We start from the raw sequence: 25,420 nt of genomic DNA, 5'->3' as shown, positions 1-25,420 counted from the left end.
GTTCTGATCGCATCTGGTGTGGATGGACAAAATCAACACGCGCGCAATAGAGCACGCACGTGCATGCCCAGTGTAGTCAGCATGTAATTAAAAGCAGTAGTACTGAAGCCAAAGAAATGGCGAAGAAAACAGCCAGTGACCTCTGCCAGAGCGATCTTTGCTGAAACCAAGGCTGCCGGAGACAGTGCTTTGAGCAAAAGCTTTGTGCAGCCAGACAGGCCCATGCCTCACACTGCAGATAATAAACCAAGAGTGGCATTCATAGCAGGCGGAACCAACCAGCCCGCTTATTCTCCCTCTTCCAAACCCACACTGCCCGGAATTCCAACAATCCCAAGAGGTCCTCAATTGAATTCCTGAGACCCAGAGGAAGATATGAATAAGACATCGGCATGAGGGATGGACGGAGGGAGAGAGGGAAATAGAAATGGGAGGGGGGCAGGCCAGAGCAGAGACCGACAGAGAGAGAGAGGGATGAAAATAACATATCTTGAGCCTGCGGCTGTTATGCCCCTACTGGCCACCCAGGCAGTCTGTGAGATACCCTACACATTCCAAAGAAATGTTCCATATGCACAAAAAGCTAATTTCTCAAAAATGTTTTGTTTAGAACCTCTGTTAGTGAGCATTTCTCCTTTGCCAAGATAATCAATCCACCTGACAGGTGTGGCATATCAAGAATCTGATTAAACAGCTTGATCATTACACAGGTGCACCTTGTGCTGGGGACAATAAATGGCCACTGTAAAATGTACAGTCTTGTAACACAACACAATGCCAGATGTCTCGAGTTGAGGGATAACTGTTCCTGCATACTGCTGTGTAAACTCACCTCGGTCTCTAGAGCAAATACAAGTCATGTCTACTTATTTTCTATATTGACAGACTAATCTACTGTTTAATTAAAACATGTTTACTTGGCAACAAATTAAAGTTTAAATGATAAACCAACTACCTGCATCATTTGTTTTAGCAGTAAGACTGAAGCTGGTTTATCGAAATACATTTCATGAATATCACAATGAATTGATCAAGAAGTTGAAGTCAACACTTTAATGGTTTCTGATGCAGCTGAAATCATTTAGTCATTTGTCAGTACAGTCGTAAAAAATATTAAATAAAATACAATTACATACATATATACAACAGCTAGCAATATCTATACCACAACGCAGTTGTGAGCATACTAGGCATTCTACACTGAACAAAAATATAAACGCAACATGTTAAGTGTTGGTCCCATGTTTCTTGTGCAGAAATAAATAAAAGATCCCCAAAATATTTCTCTAAAATGTTGTGCACAAATTTGTTTACATCCCTGTTAGTGAGCATTTCTCCTTTGCCAAGATAATCAATCCACCTGACAAGTGTGGCATATCAAGCAGCTTATTTAACAGCATGATCATTACACAGGTGCACCTTGTGGTGGGGACAATAAATGGCCACTGTAAAATGTGCAGTTTTGTCACACAACACAATGCCACAGGTATCTCAAGTTTTGAGGGAGCATGCCGACTGCAGGAATGTCCACTAGAGCTGTTGCCAGAATATTAATTTCTCAACCATATAAGCCGCCTCCAACATCGTTTTATAGAATTTGGCAGTGCGTCCAACCGGCCTCACAACCACAGACCACATGTAACCATGCCAGCCCAGGACCTCCACAGCCGGCTTCTTCACCTGAGGGATCGTCTGAGACCAGCCTCCCAGACAGATGATGAAACTGAGGAGTGTTTCTGTCTGTAATAAAGCCCTTTTGTGGGGAAAAACGAATTATGATTGGTTGGGCCTGGCTCCCAAGTGGATGGGCCTATGCCCTCCCAGGCCAACCCATGGCTGCGCCCCTGCCCAGTCATCTGACATCCATAGATTAGGGACTAATTTATTTCAATTTCCTGATATGAATTGGAACTAAGTCAAATTGTTGCATTTATATTTTTGTTCAGTATATATCCTTTGGGTTACAGCTGTCATGTTGTGAAGCTCAACTGGGAACCATTTCGTCACCACCAGCAACCACAAGGCTATACGCTTCTTAGACGGTTGAGGTTTACTTAACGATACTCTTGGCGGTGGTGTGTGTGCGTAAGTGTATCAGCTTCAGGTCACTGCAGTGCACAGTCCTGCTTAAGTAGTGGTTAACTAGGGGGCAGCCAACTTCACCACGATGACTACAACATGAGATCACTGCTCAACTATGGGGGGACCGACCAATGCATGTGATCTTCATGTCGTATTTAGTACACCTGTTTTTAGCCCTTATCTGCAAGAGTGCGAAGAATGGCCCAATGCATAGTAAGATCAAGTCGATAACTTAGAAATGAAGGGAAGCACTTGTCTTTAGCAGCCATAACATTTGCTGGTCTGGTAGCAGCCTAACATGAGCTAGCATTATTTACGAGTCCAAGCGTGGCAGCCTGCTAACTCTTTCATAGCAGATTTTCACAGGATGTAGGCCTACTGGGCTGTTTGATTTGGCCAGGCTTCAGCCTGGAGATTTGGCTGGAGGCGAGAGGCTGTTACAGAACAGAAAGAAGGAAAAAATTAATTGGTCCCCGAGACCATTAGATTAAAAATTATTGACTGCTGGGACCAGGTGACCTGCTATGTTTTATTCAACACACACACACACACACACACACACACACACACACACACACACACACACACACACACACACACACACACACACACACACACACACACACACACACACACACACACACACACACACACACACACACACACACACACACACACACACACACACACACAAACCCTAACAGGTGTGTTGCTAAAATAAAATCCACCATTCCTCTTAGCTGGGTTTCACATAATTCAAGCACTTTTCATTCAAAATTGAGGGAAAAAAATTGCAAGAGTAGCTAAACTAACTTCCCTAATAATCAGTATTTAAATATGGAACAAAATGTCTATCTGGAATTAATTCAAGTGTATTTACCTCCAGACAGCTTATCTGTCGCACATCCAGAGGACTGTCACTGTGTGCGTGCCAAATGGCACCATATTCCCTATATAGTGCACTACTTTTGAAAGGGGCCTATAGGGTTCTAGTCAAAAGTAATGCACTATGTAGGAAATAGGGTGCCATTTGGGATGCATCCACTGTCGAATAGCATGCCATGCAATGCGATGCACTCTCTCGGTGGGAACCAGAGTGCAGTAATTTGCAAGAGGAGCGGCATGACAAGTTTTCCTTTCCTCCGTGTTCTAGCTGGAGGTTTTATGTAACTGGTAATCAGGCAGAGGACAGCTAAGTGCACATTTGCACATTTAATCCAGCCATGATGACAAGTGCTGTTTTGCCTCCAGCTGAGCCAATAATTGGGCAAAAGACCAGAATTGGTCGGCTTGTAATTTCATTAGACACATGACACGGATTTACTAAAAACGGTCCTCCAGTCAAATAACTGAATAAAAAATAATTTACAAAAATAGGATGGTTGCAGGGAGAGAGCTTATACAAAGAGAAAAGCATCCAAAAGGCGTCAGCCCCGCCAATGATGTGTAGTGAAAACATTGATTGCTTACTCAGGAAACTTCAAGATCAACGTTAAGATTCAGCTGTGATCCATTGATTTTATTATTTTGGCGTGCTTGACATGCTCTAGGAGGACTGAGCTACTGAGCAGAGGCAAGCTGTGTCCCAAATGGCAGCCTATTCTCTATGGGTCCTGGTCAAAAGTAGTGCACTATTATAGGGAATAGGATGGCATTTAAGATGCCCTCCTTCCCTTGCCCTTTGAGAGCAGGGAAGGAGAAAACGGTGTTCGTGACCTGCTGTGATGGCATGCATCGCGGGGCGGTTACTCCTCGGAGGGTGAACGAAGACGAGGCTGGATTTATGCTCCTCTCATTTTCAGCTCCACGGCACACACTCCACTTCACACAGAGCTCCAGCACACAAGCTCGTTCAGATGAATGTATCATGTTAGGCCTAACTGTCGTGACGCTTACTGTCCTGATGTATCAAGCTCAATCCACAGATAGGTTACTAACGATGGAGGGGAATCAATAGTTACTAATCGCAATATTATTTTGGCCAATATCATATCGATACTTTGACTCCAAGTATCGATTTTTAGATTTAAAAATAACTCGGGTATTATTCATCCTATAGCTTGTTCTCCGTCTTCTTTTTAAATAGTGAGCCAACATGTTTTCAGCACTTTTATTTCCATGTCTGATCTAAATTCATTTTCTCATGCTCCCTTGCTCTCTCGTCTGTCTACAGAAGACATAGTGAGCAATATGTTTTGAACATCAAATAGCAATAAAATCACAGTTTCGAATTGCAATACATATACATAAGTATCATGATAATATTGTATTGTGAGGTCCCTGGCAATTCCCAGCTCTACTGTGGTGGTCTGTTTTCTAACCTGATTATGTTGTACTTTGTGACTGTGTTCATTTATCTGATGACTACTGTCCTCATAATACATCAAACTATTGTAATGATGCATCAAACTCAATGCACATCCAACTATTGTCCTGATGCATCAAACTCAATGCACATCCAACTATTGTCCTGATGCATCAAGCTCAATACACAGATGGCTTGGGTGGTGGTCTTATTATGTTGTAATGTATGGATATTAATCTGAACTATTCCTGCAAACATGCACTGTAGAGCAGTGTTTCCAAAATCCGGTGCTCGAGGACCCCCAACTAGTGCTGGCACCAAGGTTTCCGTTAACCGCTAATAGCCGGCTTTTGGCCATATTTCTTTTGTTGAAAAGCCAAAAAATGTAATTGGCACCGGCCAATTGTCCAGGAGAAAATATGAAATCCCATAGCAAAATAATGCTTTTTAGCCTATTCATTGATAGAAATACCAGTTGATGTAAATATATTTGACCATTTGCTTATCGGTCTATGGGTTAATTTGCATAGTTTCATGGAATTTCATACAGATACAGAGCCTTCGAGCGCCAAATCTGTCAGACAGCGCTTTTATTAACCAAATCATTGTGCAACAATTTTAAATGCAATCGTGGGCCACGTTTAAAAAGAGCTTTTTATTTATTTATTTTTATTTCTCAACTGGTAATTGAAGCACGCTTCCCATTCGCCATTCAAATGCATAGGCAACGAAAGGAAGGCTACATCAGCGTGTCACACACCACTTTGCAATGAGCTGGAGGCAGTATGCATTTTGAAAACATTAAGCTACTTAATTGTTTGAAACTTGAACATTTTACTACATATTATGAGGCATGTTTTACATTGCTTCAAAGAAGCCTAGGCAAAATCTGACCATATCCCTGGAGGCAATTATTTTATAAAGACAACCACATGCCATTGAAACCAGTAGCCTATTTCTCTCATGTTTGATTGGTTTTCAACTTCCTTTCATTGTCCGGTAGCCAAATGAACATTCGTGCGTAGCCTACTGCCTTGTGCCCTAATAATGTTATGAAATAATAGTTTATCAACATTTTAAGCAAAGCGTTCTGATCTGTTGCATCAGATTAATACTTAAAAAATATATATATGTAGCCTAGGCCTACTGGTTGTATGAATTTGGGATATTGCCCCACAACTGTCCTAGAGTCTGTTCGGGCTATTTCATTCTCAACAAGCTGACCAATAGAAATAGTTAACTTTTCTACCATGGGGGGGGGGTGGGATTGGTGGTAGATTGACTTGGGCGCATAGGGTGTGTGTTCATAAGGCTAGGGGACGCTTTCCCTAAGTAAATTGAATGATATAGCCAAATTAGCCTACTCCAGTCTTTACAGAAATAAATAAAATGATTCAAAATAGGCTACTAAAGCATGATTTTACCAGTTATGGACAGTTATGGATGTAGTCATAACCGTTTATTTAAATTGGGGAGGGGCGAACAGCTGACTGAAGATGGGATGGCCGGGCATTCATGCGCTTGAGTCCGTTTCTGCGGCAATATTGACTCTTAACAACGTGATGAAACTTTGTTGCTCCTTGCTGAAACAAGCAAGGTGCTGTAGCAAATAAGTCTTAGGTTTCCTGAGCAACGCCACCCGGAATGCAGTAGCAGTAAACAACGCTCGTGGCGAACTATGTTTGCTTTCAACAGTTTGTTGAACGTTTGTAACAAACACGTTCCATTTGTTAGTTTTTGGCAAAACAAAAAATGGATGCAACAAGAAGAGTAGATATGCTTGCTGCAGCTGAAGCAATTGTGGGTGATTATTTTTATTTTGGTCCCGATTCTTTTGAAGCACTGCTTCCCCTACTCGCAGTCGCTATTGATGGGATTGAAGATGAGGTGATCCCGACATACAGTGACCTCTCCTTTCGGGCTCACTTTCGGATTGGGTTGGGAGACCTTCCGGGTAATTTGCATAATGTATCGGATGTATTACGTATGATATGTGCCCCTCTTCAATAACGTCTGAACGCTGTCTGATTTCCTTAATAAAATCAATAATAATAAAACAAGCCCAGCCTCAATTATCTTGTTACCTAGAATTGCATCTCATGCAACAGAATTAAAAGAGGAAAAATGTATATTTCTACAGTGCATTCGGAAAGTATTCAGACCTTCACTTTTTCCACATTTTGTGATATTACAGCCTTATTCTAAAATGTATTTAAATAAAAACAATTGCTCATCAATCTACACATAATACCCCATAACGACAAAGCGAAAAACTTGTTTAGAAATGTTTGCAAATGTAAAAAAAGAAGAAAAGAAATACCTTATTTACATAAGTATTCAGACACGTTGCTGTGTGACTCAAAATTGAGCTCAGGTGCATCCTGTTTCCATTGATCATTCTTGATTGTAGTCCACCTGTGGTAAATTAAATGAATTGGACATGATTTGGAAAGGCACACGCCTGTCTATATAACATCCCACGGTCGACAGTTCACGTCAGAGCAAAAACCAAGTTATTAGGTTAAAAGGAATTGCCCGTAAAACTCCGAAACAGGATTGTGTTGAGGCACAGACCGGGAAAAGGGTACAAAAAACATTTATTCAGCATTGAAGGTCCCCAAGAACACAGCGACCTCCATCATTCTTAAATGGAAGAAGTTAGGAACCACCAAGAATCTTCCAAACTGAGCAAAAGGAGGAAAGGGCCTTGGTCAGGGAGGTGGCCAAGAACCCGATGATCACTCTGACAGAAATCCAGAGTTACTCTGAAGAGATGGGAAAACCTTCCAGAAGGACAACCATCTCTGTAGCACTCCACCAATCAGCCCTTTATGGTAGAGTGGCCAGACAGAAGCCACTCCTCAGTAAAATGCACGACAGCCCACTTGGAGTTTGCCAAAAGGCACCTAAAGGAATCTCAGACCATGAGAAAACAAGATTCTCTGGTCTGATAAAACCAAGACTGAACTCTTTGGCTTGAATGCCAAGCGTAACGTTGAGGAAACCTGGACCATCCCTATGGTGAAGCATGGTGGTGGCAGCATCATGCTGTGGGGATGTTTTTCAGCGGCAGGGACTGGGAGACGAGTCAGGATCGAAGGAAAGATGAACGAAGCAAAGTACACAGAGATCTTTGATGAAAACCTGCTCCAGAGCACTCAGGACCTCAGACTGGGGTGAAGGTTCACTTTCCAACAGGACAACGAACCTAAGCACACAGCCAAGACAACGCAGGAGTGGCTTCGGGACAAGTATCTGGATGTCCTTGAGTGGCCCAGCCAGAGCACGGATTTCTCTGGAGAGACCTGAAAATAGCTGTGCAGTGAAGCTCCCCATCCAACCTGACAGAGCTTGAGAGGATCTGCAGAGAATGGGAGAAACTCCCCAAATACAGGTGTGCCAAGCTTGTATGGTCATACACAAGAAGACTCAAGGTGCTTCAACAAAGTACTGTGTAAAGGGCCTGAATACTTATGTAAAATGTGATTATATATACATATATAAAAACTATACACTATCGTTCAAAAGTTTGGGGTCAGAAATGTCCTTGTTTTTGAAAGAAAAGCAAATGTTTTGGTCCATTAAAATAACATCAAATTGATCAGAAATACAGTGTAGACAATGTCATAAATGACTATTGTAGCTGGAAACGGCAGATTTTTTATGGAATATCTAAATAGGGGTACCGAGGCCCATTATCAGCAACCATCACTCCTGTGTTCCAATGGCACGTTGTGTTAGCTAATCCAAGTTTATCATTTTAATAGGCTAATTGATCATTAGAAAGCCCTTTTGCAATTATGTTAGCAAAACACCAGTCTCAACATCAACAGTGAAGAGGCGACTCCGGGATGCTGGCCTTCTAGGCAGAGTTCCTCTGTCCAGTGTCTTTGCTCCTTTGCCCATCTTAATCTTGTATTTTTATTGGCCAGTCTGAGATATGGCTTTCTCTTTGCAACTGCCTAGAAGGCCAGCATCCCGGAGTCACCTCTTCACTGGTGATGTTGAGACTGGTGTTTTGCAGGTACTATTTAATGAAGCTGCCAGTTGAGGACTTGTGAGCCGTTTGTTTCTCAAACTAGACACTCTAATGTACTTGTCCTCTTGCTCAGTTGTGCACCGGGGCCTCCCAGTCTTTCGATTCTGGTTAGGGCCAGTTTGCACTGTTCTGTGAAGGGAGTAGTACACAGCATTGTATGACATCTTCAGTTTCTTGTCAATTTCATGCATGGAATAGCCTTAATTTCTCAGAACAAGAATAGACTGACAAGTTTCATAAGAAAGGTCTTTGTTTCTGGCCATTTTGAGCCTGTAATCAAACCCATAAATGCTGATACTCCAGATACTCAACTAGTCTAAAGAAGGCCAGTTGTATTGCTTTTTTAATCAGAACAACAGTTTTCAGATGTGCTAACATAATTGCAAAAGGGTTTTCTAATGATCAATTAGCCTTTTAAAATGATAAACTTGGATTAGCTAACACAATGTTCCATTGGAACACATGAGTGATGGTTGCTGATAATGGGCCTCTGTACGCCTGTTGTTGTTTTTTTTTTAAATCTGCCATTTCCAGCTACAATAGTCATTTACAACATGAACAATGTCTAAACTGTATTTCTGACAAATGTGATGTTATTTTAAAAGGACCAAAAAAAAATGTTTTTCTTTCAAAAACAAGGACATTTTTAAGTGACCCCAAACTTTTGAAAGGTAGTGTGTGTGTGTTTCACACACACACACACACACACACACACACACACACACACACACACACACACACTTCTAAAAACCTATTTTTGCTTGTTATTATGGGGTATTGTGTATAGATTGATGAGGGTATATAGCAAAATATAGGCCAATACATGATGTTTCAGTGTCCATATGTAAAAAGTAGGCTAATGATTTACCAATAAATGAATAGGCCTAATTAATTCATTTAGTAACACCATCCTCATAAGTTATACTATTAAAGTACTCTGCACTGTAAACCTATGTAAGCTGCCTATCAATAGGCTACTGGCAGACTTTGCAGTAATGCAACAACACCAATGAGTAACAGATTACTCAACATTGCTGAGTGTTTTTAGCTCAAACACAGAGCTAACAGATTGTTATTTTGTTTTGTTCCAGATACTGTGCGAGGACCTGGCTCCTATGGTGCCTCACAGAGGTGGACTCATTAAAAATAGGGTGTTGGCCTCCCTGTGGCTGATGGCCAACCAGGAAAGTTTCAGGGGAGTGGCAGACCAGTTCAATCTCAACAAAGGAACATTGCATCTCCACCTCGTTCAAGTGATCACAGGCCTCACACAGCTGGTGCTTGACTATCTGAAGTGGCCTTCTGTAGAGCAACTATCAGTAGTTCAGGCCGCGTTCGAGAAAAAGACAAGGTTCTCTGGGGTGATTGGGTGTATAGATGTCACCCATATTACCATCAGGGGACCTTCCAACAATAGAGATGACTACATAAACAGAGATGACTACATAAACAGAAATGGCCATTCCACCTTTCAACTCCAGGAAGTATGCGACAGCCAGCTCATGTTAACAAACATCTACACAGCAAATGCTGGTTCTGTGCACGATGCCAGAATGTACATGACCAGCGACCTCAAGACCCACCCATTCAGAAACAGCTGCCACCTTGAAGATGAACAAAAGCATTTCAAAATCAGGTCCACATTTCGAGACATTGAGAGGGCGTTTGGGCTACTCAAATGGCGGAGACTGCTGCACTTGGAAATGTTCCTTCTAAACAAAGTACTCCATGTGATTGCCAGTGCATGTGTTCTCCACAACTTGGTCCTGATCCATGAAGGATTCACCAAGGAAATACCAGGAGGCCACCATTGACCCCATCCTTGACCCCATCCCTGACAGGCAGGAATGCTGAAGAGGGAAATCCTGAACTAGCATAGCTGAAGAGAGAGAGATCCCGAACTAGCCTAGCTGAAGAGAGAGATCCCAAACTAGCCTAGCTGAAGAGAGATCCCGAACTAGCCTAGCTGAAGAGAGAGATCCCGTACTAGCCTAGCTGAAGAGAGAGATCCCGAACTAGCCTAGCTGAAGAGAGATCCCGAACTAGCCTAGCTGAACAGCGAGATCCCGAACTAGCCTAGCTGAACAGAGAGATCCCGATCTAGCCTAGTTGAAGAGCGAGATCCCATACTAGCCTAGATGAAGAGAGATCCCGAACTAGCCTAGCTGAAGAGAGAACCCGAACTAGCCTAGCTGAAGAGAGAGAATCTGAACTAGCCTAGCTGAAGAGAGAACCTGAACTAGCCTAGCTGAAGAGGGAGAACCTGAACTAGCCTAGCTGAAGAGAGAGAACCTGAACTAGCCTAGCTGAAGAGAGAGAACCTGAACTAGCCTAGCTGAAGAGAGAGAACCTGAACTAGCCTAGCTGAAGAGAGAGAACCTGAACTAGCATAGCTGAAGAGAGAGAACCTGAACTACAACACACATTTACCCTCACACCAGTTTATTTTGATACTATATTCCTCTTATTTTATTCGATTGAATGAAAGATTGTTGTTGTAGTCCCAGCAGCAATTTTCCAACCTCAAGTGGAAAGCCTTCCCATAAGAGTGGAGGCTGTTTTAGCAGCAAAAGGGGGACCAACTCCATATTAATGCCCATGATTTTGGAATGAAATGTTCGACAAGCAGGTGTCCATACGCTACATAACCAAATGTATTGTGCCATTACGCGTGTGAATACTTTGGAACAGATTTCCAAAATGTTAATTACTTGGAGCTGATTTGCTGGTGTTGTAACAGTATTTTGGTCCACGGACCGCCAGTTGGGAACCCCAGGTATAGTACATAACCATATTTGATCAAAAAATTATTATTGGATTACATGAGAATTGTTTTGTGTGTGTTTGTGTGCAAGCACAAGGTAACAAAGCCAGTTATTTATGTTTCCATTTTAATAAAACATGTTCCAAAACAATTAGTTATTAACAATTTCAGTTAAACATACAATCAAGGAAAATCTCAGGAGAATGAGTTATTAGTTGACAATTATACAATAAATAAATAAATACATTTAGGCTACTGTTCTTTGAAATTCTGGAGTGCAGCGGTAAACTGTTTATTAAGAAAATAGTTTCTCTCACTCTGTGCTTGAAGTGTTTGTTTTGTTTCTTGAAGTGCAATGATACTGTCCAGTTTCGCCCTCGAGCATCTCTTCTGGTATTATTTTTGGATTGTTTGTAGGGAGTGGTGTTGGTATGAGGGTTATAAGGTGTTGTATTAGAGAGAGAGGGTGACAGGGTGTCAGCGCTACTGTAGCATGCTGTGTGTGGCGTATCTGTGGAGGTGCTGGGCTGATTGACAGTGTAATTAGTATTGTGTGCTGTATGTTGTGTGTGTAGTAATGGTGGGGTTAGTGTGAGTGTTGTGGGTGTCAGTGTGAGTGTTGCGTGTGGGAAAAGATTATATAATGACTGCGGGGGTCATCGCATCCTCCATGAAGTACAACTCTCACTTTCTTCTCCCCTGACCAGTCTTCTGATGTCCATAAATGATGGCCTTGTACCTGTGTGACACACAATTTGGCATCATGAGTGAACATTAACAACAGTTACATTTCCATTTCAGTCAAAAGGCAGGACTTACAGTAGCAAGAGCATACATTTTTATACTGGTCCCCTGTGGGAATGTGTTGCAAACGCTACCAACTGAGCCACACTAAGGCAGTCTCTCTCTCTCTCTCTCTCTCTCTCTCTCTCGCGCTGAAAGTGAGAGAACAAGCTAGCAATAGGAAAGAAAGAGGAGAAAGACAAAGAGGAGGTAGCTACATAGCAACACACACCTGTGCAGACTCCACTTCGCATCGCACGTCTCCCATGTCACAGTATAACTTTTTCTCTTGAAGCATTAGAGCTACAATTTCCCAGGCCTCACTCTTCTTGGTCACGGAGCTCTCAAATTTGTCTTCAGAATTTCTCCATGTATTGATCAGAAGCATTACAGATGAGTAGGTCTAGTTAAATCTTGAAATAGAACAAAACAGACTTCAACAGTTTGCCTAGCTAAAGGTTAGTGAGTAAGCTAGCTAACGTTAGCCAGCTAAGCTTGCTAAGACAAGAATGCTTGAGTTTCTAGTTAGCTAAGTAACCAAGGTAGTTTCTCTGCTAAAAACAAAAAAGTAAATTAACTAAGTTCAACATTTGTTCAATTGCAAGTGAATTGACAAATAGTGCCTTTACTCACCCGTAGTGCTTCCGCTGTTCTTCATCTTCTACATTTTCATTTGCCACACACTACCTTTTCAAACTTTTTTATATGTTAGCTAGGGTTCACAAACGTTTTCCCTTGTTGAACGCATCTCAGATGTGGCTCATGCAGTGGAATGTTTTTGTTGTTATTGATCAGTTGAATCAACAAATCACAGCACATATTGATGGGTACACTTCCTGCTTTTACTACCTGGTTTTATTTCATGCTTTGCTCCTACGGGTACACTAGCAATGGCTGAAAGTCCACCCATGGCTGTACATTCACAGGAGCGGAGAAACTGCGATATTCGAACGGTTATTACGGACACCGCGATCATTTAGCTGGCCAATTACGTCATCCAGAATACCACGATGTCACAGTGCTACCCCCAACAGCACACATTTTTGTTGGAACCCCGGACAAAAACACCCGATTCAACTTGTTAAGGGCTTGATGATTAGTTGACAAGTAGAATCAGGTGTGCTTGTCCGGGTCCACTAGGGTTGCAAAGGGTCTGAAAATTTCCAGTAAATTTCCAGAATTTTGCCAGAAATTTCCCATGGGAAGTTAAGCTAACAGTGAACCTTTTTTTGTGGGATACACATAAGGCAATTCTAGGTCTATGCCACAATATTTTGGTTAAACAATTCCCAATTCAATAGAATTGCAACCCTCTGCATGCACAGTGCATTCTTCCATCACATGTACTGCTGATTCTCAAGATCTTGCACACTAATGAGATGCTATTGAGCCCTCACTACTACACTGTCTGAGCCAAGGACTACATGCTTTCTGGTAAGTTTTGATTACAATACTGGGTGGGGTGAATATATTTTACATGACATACATGATTGTTTTGTTATAACTAGTAAATAGTAGCCTACAGCAAAGTGTGTTTAAATCATTTCTAACTTGTTAACAATTTCTGCTAGTTAGTTCTGCTAAATGAGGAGTGTTAATTCACCTGTTTCCATACATGTTTCATTTTATAAGTTGTATAATCTAACTGCTTAACTATTTATCTGTACATGGAATTGAATGTTTTTTTTAACTATTTTTTTTCTCATCTTTACAGGAAAATGCCATCTGATGTGTGGAGACATTTTACTGCAGCTAATGTAGAAGGAAAAGCGGTGTACATTTGCAAATACTGTGCCAAATCATATGTGAAGAATGCAACAAAGATGCAGAATCATCTGGCCAAGTGCATAAAATTCCCTCAGCGCTCACAACAAGCAACCTCTGACAAAAGTCCCTGTACTTCTATTCGAGGTGAAAATTATGAATCAGACACCTTATCGATAGCAACAGCTCATGGTCCTCCTGGAATCAGAAGGTTTTTTTTACTCAATGGAGGAACGAAGTAAGAGAAATGCTGATGAATGTCTTGCTCGAGCTGTGTATGCAACTGGTTCACGTCTGATGCTCACAGGAAATGTGTATTGGAAGAGATTTCTGAATGTTCTTCGCCCAGCATACACCCCCTCCAACCAGACATGCTTCACCTACTCTTTTACTGGATGCAGAGTTCAACAGCATTCAAGTGAACGTCAAACAAATCACAGAGAATGCAGACTGTATTGCAATCATCTCTGATGGGTGGTCGAATGTTCGTGGGCAAGGAATAATTAACAACTTCATATCCATCCCTCAACCAGTATTCTACAAGAGCACAGACACAAGGGACAAAAGACACACCGGTCTCCACATTGTAGATGAGCTGAAGGTAGTCATCAATGACCTTGGACTACAGAAGGTATTTGCACTGGTGACAGACAATGCTGCGAACATGAACGCTGCTTGGTCTAAAGTGGAGGAGTCCTACCCTCACATCACACCCATTGGCTGTGCTGCTCATACATTGAATCTGCTCCTCAAGGACATCATGGCACTGAAAACAATGGATGCACTCTACAAGAGAGCCAAGGAAATGGTTAGGTATGTGAAGGGTCATCAAGTTATAGCAGCAATCTACCTCACCAAGCAAAGTGAGAAGAATAAGAGCACCACATTGAAGCTGCCCAGCAACACCCATTGGGGTGGTGTTGTCATCATGTTTGACAGTCTCCTGGAGGGGAAGGAGTCTCTCCAAGAAATGGCCATATCACAGTCTGCCGATATGGACAGCCCCATCAAAAGGTTCCTCCTGGATGATGTATTTTGGGAGAGAGTGGTAAGCAGCCTGAAACTCCTGAAACCTATAGCAGTAGCCATTCCATGCACGGATTGAAGGAGACAATGTCATCCTGTCTGATTTTCAGACTCTGCTTGCAGATGTAAGAGAAGAAATCTGTACTGCCCTACCCACTTCACTGTTGCTCCAAGCAGAGGAAACTGCAATTCTGAAATACATCAAAAAGCATGAAGACTTCTGCCTGAAGCCCATACACACCGCAGCGTACATGTTGGACCCCAAGTATGCTGGCAAGAGCATCCTGTCTGGTGCAGAGATCAACAAGGCCTATGGTGTCATCACTAGTGTGTCTCGTCACCTTCACCTGGATGAGGGCACGGTTCTTGGCAGTCTGGCGAAGTACACTTCCAAGCAAGGGCTTGGAGATGCAATATGGCAATCGTGCCAACATATCTCATCAGCCACCTGGTGGAAGGGACTTCGTGGATCTGAGGCTCTTTCCCCTGTTGCCTCTATCATCCTCCAAATCCCACCAACATCAGCCACCTGAGCCAACAGGTCCTTGTTTGGGAAAACACACACACACCAAAGTACAAAACAGGCTGACCAATACAAGGGTTGAAATACTGGTGGCCATCTGGGAAAATATGAGGCTTTTTGAGCCTGACAACGAGCTATCCTCAACAAGGTTGGAAAGTGACAGTGAATATGAGGCCTCAGAGTCTGATGTTCAAGAGGTGGATATTGAAGAGGTCCAGGGAGAAGACATGGAAGCCAACCAAAGCTTTAGTTTCTAGACTATCATTTTACAGATGTATGTTGAAAACGTTTTTGGTAGATGCAATGGATCATTGGGGATCATATTCCCTTTTGTCGTTCAATGAAATCATCCCTTGTGAAGAGTCAACTCATTTAATTCAAGTTAAATTCGTAGCTAAATATTTTTTTTTTATTTCTATTGGAAGGATTTAATCATTTGCAGTTATGTCTATTTATGATAAGGTAAAATATTTCTGTCTCCATATATGGTAAATATATCCAATGCAAAAAACATCTACATTTAAACGCTATCAATATTAATTTGCATATATTCCCGTTAATTCCCACAGAAAGTTACCACTTCTGAATTTTCCCCAAAATGTTGCACCCTAGCTCCGATACAGGAACGATACATTTAAGTTTGAAATGATTCCGTTTGATTAGAGAATGAATCTATGCGATTCTGTAAAATGCGATATGATGCACTAAGATTAGATGCATAAACACATACATTTTCCATTCTAAATGAAAATCAAATCTGCTGATGGAGCTCATGAGCTGGGCCTCTGAACTGGATCTGTCTGAGCTGACTTCTGTATGTGTTCGTGTGTAAATTATGCATGTCTATGGTGTATGTACTGTGTGTGTGTGTGTGTGTGTGTGTGTGTGTGTGTGTGTGTGTGTGTGTGTGTGTGTGTGTGTGTGTGTGTGTGTGTGTGAGAATGAGGTAGGCTAGGCATCTATGACCCGACTACCACTGTCAGATTGGGGGGGGGGGGGGGGGGGGGGGGGCAGCAATGTAGCCTGTTTGTTTTTGCAATGAATATATAGCACAAGTTTGGATTCCACCCCCATCTCAAAATCGGATGATTTCTAACATTAGGAAGTTTAGTGAGATTATTTTCTCCTCCCGCTTTGGCCATGCACGTGCCTCGCAAAAGTAATTCCTTGTTATTAAATTATCAACATTATCCTTTATATCATTAAAATGGCGCAGCAGATGAAGGCTGACGTTTTACGTGTCCCCAACCGATTGTGTTTTTTGTTTGTTTATTTGCGTTGTTTGTAATTTATTTTGTACATAATGTCGCCGGTACCATCTCTTATGACCGAAAATATCTTCTAGACATCAGGACTGCGATTACTCACTACGGACTAGCAGAATCCTCTTTTTCCTTTCATGTCTCTGACGAGCCCGACATGAAGGATACACTGCTTCCTCGGGAACAGGCCCCGATCCCCATGATCTGCATGAAGAGGAGGCGGAAAAAGAGGGGGCGAAGGTAGGGCTGCCTTCTGAGAATTCGTAGGCGATCGAATAAACCCCTACTTCCCTCCATTTTGCTAGCAAACCTGCAATCTTTGGACAATCAAATCGACAAGTTACGAGGAAGATTAAACTACCAACGGGACATTAAAAACTGTAACATCTTATGCTTCACGGAGTCATGGCTAAACGACAACAACATCAACATACAGTTGGCTGGTTATACGATGTACCGGCAGGATAGAACAGTGGCATCTGGTAAGACAAAGGGCGGCAGTCTATGTATTTTTGTAAACAACAGCTGGTGCACGATATCTAAGGAAGTCTCAAGCTACTGCCTCGCCTGAGGTAGAATATCTCATGATAAGCTGTAGACCACACTATCTACCTAGAGAGTTTTCATCTGTATTTCTCGTAGCTGTTTACATACCACCACAGAGGCTGGCACTAAGACAGCATTGAATGAGCTGTATTCTGCCATAAGCAAACAAGAAAACGCTCACCCAGAGGCGGCGCTCCTAGTAGCCGGGGACTTTAATGTAGGGAAAATCACATTTCTATTAGCGTGTTAAATGTGCAATCAGAGGGGGAAAAATGCTGGACCACCTTTACTGCACACACACAGAGATGCATACAAAGCAGATTTACCTCAGATTTGGTAAATCTGACCATTATTCTATCCTCCTGATTCCTGCTTACAAGCAAAAATTAAAGCAGGAAGCACCAGTGACTAGAACAATACAAATGTGGTAAATTGAAGCAGATGCTAAGCTACAGGACTGTTTCGCTAGCAAAGACTGGAATATGTTCCGGGTTTCCTCCGATGGCATTGAGGAGTACACCACATCAGTTATTGGGTTCGTCAATAAGTGCATTGACAACGTCGTCGCCACAGTGACTGTATGTACATACCCCAACCAGAAGTCATGGATTACAGGCAACATTCACACTGAGCTAAAGGCTAGAGCTGCTGCTTTCAAGGAGCGAAAAGCTTATAAGAAAACCCGCTATGCCCTCCGACGAACCATCAAACAGGCAAAGCGTCAATACAGGACTCAGATTTAACCATACTACACCGGCTCTGACGCTCGTCAGATGTGGCAGTGCTTGCAAACCATTACAGACTACAAAGGGAAGCACAACCGAGAGCTGCGCAGTGACACGAGCCTACTAGACGAGCTAAACTACTTCTATGCTCGCTTCGAGGCAAATAACGCTGAAACATGCATGAGAGAACCAGCTGTTCCGGAAGACGGTGTGATCACGCTCTCTGAGGCCGATGTGAGTGAGATCTTTAAACAGGTCAACATTTACAAGGCCGCAGGGCCAGATGGATTACCAGGACGTGTACTGCGAGCATGCGCAGACCAACAGGCAAGTGTCTTCACTGACATTTTCAACCTCTCCTTGTCTGAGTCTGTAATACCAACATGTTTAAAGCAGACCACCATAGTGCCTGTGCCCAAGAACACTAAGGTAACCTGCCTAAATGACTACCGACCCGTAGCACTCATGTCTGTAGCCATGAAGTGCTTTGAAAGGCTGGTCATGGCTCACATCAACACCATTATCCCAGAAACCCTAGACCCACTCCAATTTGCAACCCGCCCCAACAGACCCACAGAGGATGCAATCTCCATTGCACTCCACACTGCCCTTTCCACCTGAACAAAAGGAAAACCTATTTGAGAATGCTACTCATTGACTACAGCTCACCGTTCAACACCATAGTGCCCTCAAAGCTCATCAATAAGCTAAGGACCCTGGTACTAAACACCTCCCTCTGCAACTGGATCCTGGACTTCCTGACGGTCCGCCCCCAGGTGGTAAGGGTAGGTAACAACACATCCGCCACGCTGATCCTCAACACAGGGGCCCCTCAGGGGTGCGTGCTCAGTCCCCTCCTGTACTCCCTGTTCACTCAGGCCTGCATGGCCATGCACGATTCCAGCACCATCATTAAGTTTGCCTATGACAACAGTGGTTGATCACCTGATCACCGACAATGACGAGACAGCCTTTAGGGAGGAGGTCACAGACCTGGCCATGTGGTGCCAGGACAACAACCTCTCCCTCAACGTGATAAAAAAAGTAAAAATAAAGACAAAGGAGATGATTGTGGACTACAGGAAAAAGAAGACTGAGCACGCCCCCATTCTCATCGACGAGGCTGCAGTGGAGAAGGTTGAGAGCTTCAAGTTCCTTGGTGTCCACATCACCAACAAACTAAGACAGTCCAAGCACACCACGACAGTTGTGAAGAGGGCACGACAAAACCTATTCCTCCTCAGGAGACTGAAAACATTTTGCATAGGTCCTCAGATCCTCAAAAGGTTCTACAGCTGCACCATCGAGAGCATCCTGAACTAGAGGTCGACCGATTAATCGGCACGCCCGATTAATTAGGGCCGATTTCATGTTTTCATAACAATCGGTAATCTGCATTTTTGGACGCCAATATTGCATTCCACGAGGAAACTGCGTGGCAGGCTGACTACCTGTTACGCGAGTGCAGCAAGGAGCTAAGGTAAGTTGCTAGCTAGCATTAAACTTATCTTACAAAAAACAATCAATCTTCACATAATCACTAGTTAACTACACATGGTTGATGATATTACTAGGTTAAATAGCTTGTCCTGCGTTGCATATAATCAATGCGGCGCCTGTTAATTTATCATCGCATCACAGCCTACTTCGCCAAACGGGGGATGATTTAACAAAAGCGCATAGGCGAAAAAAGCACAATCGTTGCACAAATGTACCTAACAATAAACATCAATGCCTTTCTTAAAATCAATACACAGAAGTATATATTCTTAAACCTACATATTTAGTTAAAATAAATTAATGTTAGCTGGCAATATTAACTGGGGAAATTGTGTCACTTCTCTTGCGTTCATTGCACGCAGAGTCAGGGTATAAGCAACAGTTTGGGCCGCCTGGCTCGTTGCAAACTAATTTGCCAGAATTTTACATAATTATGACATAACATTGAAGGTTGTGCAATGTAACAGCAATATTTAGAATTAGGGTTGCCACCCCTTCGATAAAATACAGAACGGTTCCGTATTTCACTGAAATAAACGTTTTGTTTTCAAGATGATAGTTTCCGGATTTGACCATATTAAAACCTCTTCTTGGGTATGTGGGATGTGACCAGCCAGTGAAATAGCAGGGCGCCAAATTCAAAACAACAAAAATCTCATAATTCAAATTTCTCAAACATACAACTATTATATCCCATTTTAAAGATACACTTCTCGTTAATCCAACCACATTGTCCGATTTCAAAAAGGCTTTACGGCGAAAGCATAGCATTAGATTATGTTAGGACATCACCTTGACAAGAAAAACCACACAGCCATTTTCCAAGCAAGGAGAGGCGTCACAAAAAACAGAAATACAGCTAAAATGAATCACTAACCTTTGATGATCTTTATCAGATGGCACTCATAGGACTTCATGTTACACAATACATGTATGTTTTGCTCGATAAAGTTCATATTTATATCCAAAAAACCCATTTTACATTGGCGTGTAATGTTCAGAAATGTTTTGCCTCCCAAAACTTCCGGTGAATGAGCACATCAATTTACAGAAATACTCATCATAAACGTTGATAAAATATTAAACTGTTATTCAAAGAATTATCGATACACCTCTCCTTAATGCAACCGCTGTATCAGATTTCAAAAAAGCTTTACAGCGAAAGCACACTTTGCAATAATCTGAGTACAGCGTTCAGACACGAAATCAAACTCGCCATTTTGTGGAGTCAATAAAACTCAGAAATAATATTATAAATATTCACTTACCTTTGATGATCTTCATCAGAATGCACTCCCAGGAATCCCAGGTCCACAATAAATGTTTGTTTTGTTCGATAAAGTGCATAATTTATGTCCAAATACCTCCTTTTTGTTCGCACGTTCAGTCCACTACTCCAAATGCAGGAAGAGCGCAAAAATGTCACGACGAAATGTAAAAAAAAAATTATATTTACGTTCGTAGAAATATGTCAAACGATGTATTGCATCAATCTTTAGGATGTTTTTAACATAAATCTTCAGTAATATTCCAACCGGACAATTCTAATGTCTTCAGAAAAGAAAAGGAACACAGCTCACACTCACGTGAGCGCGCACCTCTGAGCTCATGTCATTTCCTCACTCATCTGACTCCAGGCCCTCTTGTTCGCTCCATATTCACAGTAGAAGCATGAAACAACGTTCTAAAGACTGTGGACATCTAGTGGAAGCCTTAGGAAGTGCAAAATGAACCCTAAGTCACTGTGTAGGCAATAGGCAATCACTTGAAAAAACTACAACCCTCAGATTTCCCACTTCCTGGTTGGATTTTCTCAGGATTTTGCCTGCCATATGAGTTCTGTTACACTCACAGACATCATTCAAACAGTATTAGAAACTTCAGAGTGTTTTCTATCCAAATCTACTAATAATATGCATATCCTACCTTCTGAGCCTGAGTAGCAGGCAGTTTAATTTGGGCACGCCTTTCATCCGGACGTCAAAATACTGCCCCCTACCCTAGTGAAGTTAATGATCAACGGCTCGTATTTCTGTGTTTATTATATTATAATTAAGGCTATGATTTGATAGAGCAGTCTGACTGAGCGGTAGTAGGCAGCAGTAGGCTTGTAGGCATTCATTCAAACTTTACTGCGTTTGCCAACAGCTCTTAGCAATGCTTGCATCACAGCACTGTTTATGACTTCAAGCCTATCAACTCCTGAGATTAGGCTGGCAATACTAAAGTGCCTATTAGAACATCTAACAGACAAAGGTATATGAAATACAAATGGTATAGAGAGAAATAGTCGACACGTCATACTTCCTATAATAACTACAACCTAAAACGTCTTAACTGGGAATATTGAAGAACTGGGAAACCACCAGCTTTCATATGTTCTCGTGTTCTGAGCAAGGAACTTAAACGTTAGTTTTTTTTACATGGCACATATTGCACTTTTTACTTTCTTCTCCAACACTGTGTTTTTGCATTATTTAAACCAAATTGAGCATGTTTCATTATTTATTTGAGACTAAATAGATTTGATGTATTATATTTTGTTATAATAAAAGTGTTCATTGTTCATTCAGTATTGTTGTAATTGTCATTATTACACATACATATATATATAAAAAAAAGTTAAAAAAATTGGCCGATTAATCGGTATCGGCCTTTTTTGGTCCTCCAATAATCGGCATCGGCGTTTAGAAATCATAATCGGTTGACCTCTAATCCTGACTGGTTGCATCACTGCCTGGTATGGCAATTGCTCGGCCTCCGACCGCAAGGTGAACGGCCCAGTACATCACTGGGGCCAAGCTTCCTGCCATCCAGGACCTCTATACCAGGCAGTGGTAGAGGAAGGCCCTAAAAATTGTCAGACTCTAGCCACCCTAGTCATACACTGTTCTCTCTGCTACCGCACGGCAAGCAGTACCGAGTGCCAAGTCTAGGTCCAAGAGGCTTCTAAAATGCTTCTATCCTTAAGCCATAGGACTCCTGAACATTGCCCCCCCTCCCCTCTTTTACACCACTGCTACTCTCTGTTGTTATCATCTATGCATAGTCCCTTTAATAACTCAACCTACATGTACATATTAACTCAACTAACCGGTGCACCCACACATTGACTCTGTACCAGTACCCCCCTGTATATCGTCTCGCTGTTGTTATTTTACTGCTGCTCTTTAATTACTTGTTACTTTTGTTTCTTATCCTTATTTTTTTAAACTGCATTGTTGGTTAGGGGCTCGTAAGTAAGCATTTCACTGTAAGGTCTACACCGGTTGTATTCGGCGCATGTGACTAATTACATTTGATATTATCTAAAAATGACCATATACACTGATTGTTTAAAGCAAAACTACCAAAACTATTGCTGATGGTGAACCTGAACAATCAAAATAAAATCTATTGTAAGTGCTGTTCAGAAGGTATAGCCAGATAAGAGACGTGTCTCCTGTAAGCTTACTTTTATTCCGGTAAAACACAATTTTCAACAGTGCATAGATAACAATAACCTAGCAAATTACATAGGTTGTCACTCAACTAATAAAGCATAATATCGCGCAATTTTAACATTTGAATGCTGTAGGTGCCGTGCAGATGTGTAAGATCAGGAACAGGCCGCCTACATCCTGTCGGTCAGCGCGCGAAGCTGGGCACAGTGCACAGTTTATCTAGGCTACTGATATATCCTATGGTTGTTCGGCATGCAAAATTACATGAAGATCAATGGATGTCAACGCAGTTACATGCTTAGTTCGACAATGAAGGAGAGGACGCATCAGTTGTCACAAAATATTAAGTATTTTTGGAAGGTAGAAAAAAGTAATATGAGAAAAAAAAATTGTTAATCTGCAATTCGTAATGTTTGAATAGATTTTCTGACCGAAGCATGCTACATTTGGATCAGTTTAGGGTTCGCAGATCGATGCAGCCATATGTAAAAAAAAATACAAAAAAAATAATATATATATATATATATATATATATATATATATATATATATATATATATATATAAAAGGAACGATGCATATCGGTGAATCGTTACATCACTAGTCAACAGTACTACTCCTAGTAGGAGTGGGAACTACAGACGAGATTCTTCAAGTAAGTGTTTCATGTCATTCAATGAGAGATGTCTAGCTTAAATGCAAATGTTGAGAACTACTGCATCAAACATCCTTGTTAGATGTAAAATTGCATGACTAAGTCCTCCTCTGCAATTTTTTTTCAACAAATTAATAACAGATCTTGATTTATCTTAAATTAATTCCAAATATCTGGAGGAAGTGTATACTGGCTATGTTGTTGCTACGGCATCTCAAGAGGGACAAACAGTAATATTGCCGCATTTTTCTATTTTGTCCAGCAAAGGACTTTTAAAGGGAGTATGCGAAGCACAGACTTCCACTTCACCTAGCGGAGTTCTGCTAGTAGCAAACCGAACCTAGTACGAGGTCGCTTTTAGGCAATCCCTCAACCAAACCCTCACGCACAACCAGATATTGATTGATTGTAGACAGCTTGTGTCAAGTTAAATAACATCTCCCAGGATGTTCTATCTGCAGCAAACCTAGTGGATAATGCTGGAAATACTGCCCCCCCCCCCCCCCAAAAAAAATGTAATGGCCCTAACTATAGGGAATATGGTGCCCTTTGTGACACACCCGATAATTGTACTCCTGGCTATGCTAATCTTATTTGAATCATATACTGTACATTTTTTCTCCTTGATGATCTGTCAAAATTCATGTTCACCCCAGCAGTGGAGGCTAATGAGGGAAGGCCAACTCATAATAACTTCTGGATTTATAGGAGTAATAAAACAATTAGGCACGTGGTGTGAAAACACTCCAAGACTTTCAAAGATGCAAATGCTGTCTGAAAAGATTAGATCAGGGGTGTAAAACTAATTCCATGGAGTGCCCAGAGTCTGCTGGTTTTCTTTTAATGTGTGTCCAATGGAGACCTAGATAACCAGGTGAGGGGAGCTTCTAATTAATCAGTGACCAGTAATCATTAAATCAGTAATCATTAATTAACCAAGTACAAGGGAGCAGCGCACACCTGCATCCCTCCATAGAATACATTTGACACCTGTGGATTCATTAGGTCAGTGAAAATGCATTCCAGAGGGTTATAGAAATTAGTTCTGATTATTGTCTCTAGGCATAGTCTTGTGCAGAGTGGTCTTGAGAGAATTCCCTTTCAAAAAAAAGATTGCCGTTTTGAAACTTCAGTAAAATAGCAGTAACTGCAGTCAACTGATATTTTGGACACAGTAATTGTTGCAATGGCGTAACACTGTAAAATTACTGCAATAACAAAATACGTATTTTGGACGCAGTATTTGCAGCCTGTTTTCGTAAGGGAAAGAGCTGACATAAAACATTCTACTAGCTACTTACTGACTGTGGCAAGGACATTTTTGCTTGGAGACTCGTATTATAATAGCCTATTGCCCTGTTCCCTTGGCTGTTTGCATCAGTAGACGTTCACACAGCAAATCTAAATTTAGCTTTTTATTTTTTGAAATGTCTACATTATTTATTACTGCAGGAATAAAGCTCAGTCAGTAGTACAAGGCGTCCCAATAATTTTCCATTACGCACCACTGACAGTGAAAACAAAACCGCAACCAGAAGAAAATGGTCAGAGTAACTTGTGTGATTTTCAAAAGCCGTTTGAACTGAACTTGACCTGGCTACAACGCATGCACAATCCTGGACAAACAGTTCGCAGTTAATGGATGCACCTCGTGTGAAAGTGCAAATGCAGTGCAATACATGCATTTCCTTACATTACCTTGCCAAGGCAACATCTCGTCGAAATGTGCATGGATAGTGCATGCTTTAAAGGTGTTGCAATCTTATGTCTGCGGGGTGTTGCTGACTGTATGACAGCTATATCTACGCTATAACATCTCTGGTACAAGAGGACTGCAAATAAAAATGTAAAAATGAGCAATGATTGTCAGACAGCACCGTCTACCAGGAACTCTGCAAAAGAAAATATCTAAACAGGAAATGCTGACCCTTTTAACGTATCAAACTTTAAAATGCATTGACTATATCCAACCTGCAGACAATGCAGAGCTGATTGCATATCAAT

At 41.7% G+C, this 25,420-nt stretch overlaps 1 protein-coding gene across 2 annotated transcripts in view; it reads right to left on the bottom strand.

Moving 5' to 3' along the window:
- map2k6 (mitogen-activated protein kinase kinase 6) overlaps positions 1 to 25,420 on the bottom strand; it is a 52,171-nt gene that overhangs the window by 26,628 nt on the left and 123 nt on the right. Inside the window, exon 1 of one of the 2 annotated variants that reach the window (XM_014211405.3) lies at positions 25,115 to 25,396. The exons of the other annotated variant lie outside the window; for it this stretch is intronic. Coding sequence (XP_014066880.1) covers positions 25,115 to 25,130 — 16 coding nt within the window. The 5' untranslated portion in view covers positions 25,131 to 25,396. Of the gene's footprint in view, positions 1 to 25,114; positions 25,397 to 25,420 lie in introns of those variants that run through there. 2 annotated transcript variants of the gene reach the window in all.

The sequence above is a fragment of the Salmo salar genome, chromosome 01, assembly GCF_965601325.2.
Source record: "Salmo salar chromosome 01, fSalSal1, whole genome shotgun sequence".
Lineage (NCBI taxonomy): Eukaryota > Metazoa > Chordata > Actinopteri > Salmoniformes > Salmonidae > Salmo > Salmo salar.
Note: the sequence above shows the minus strand (reverse complement) of the source record. Positions and strands in the feature narration are given on the sequence as shown.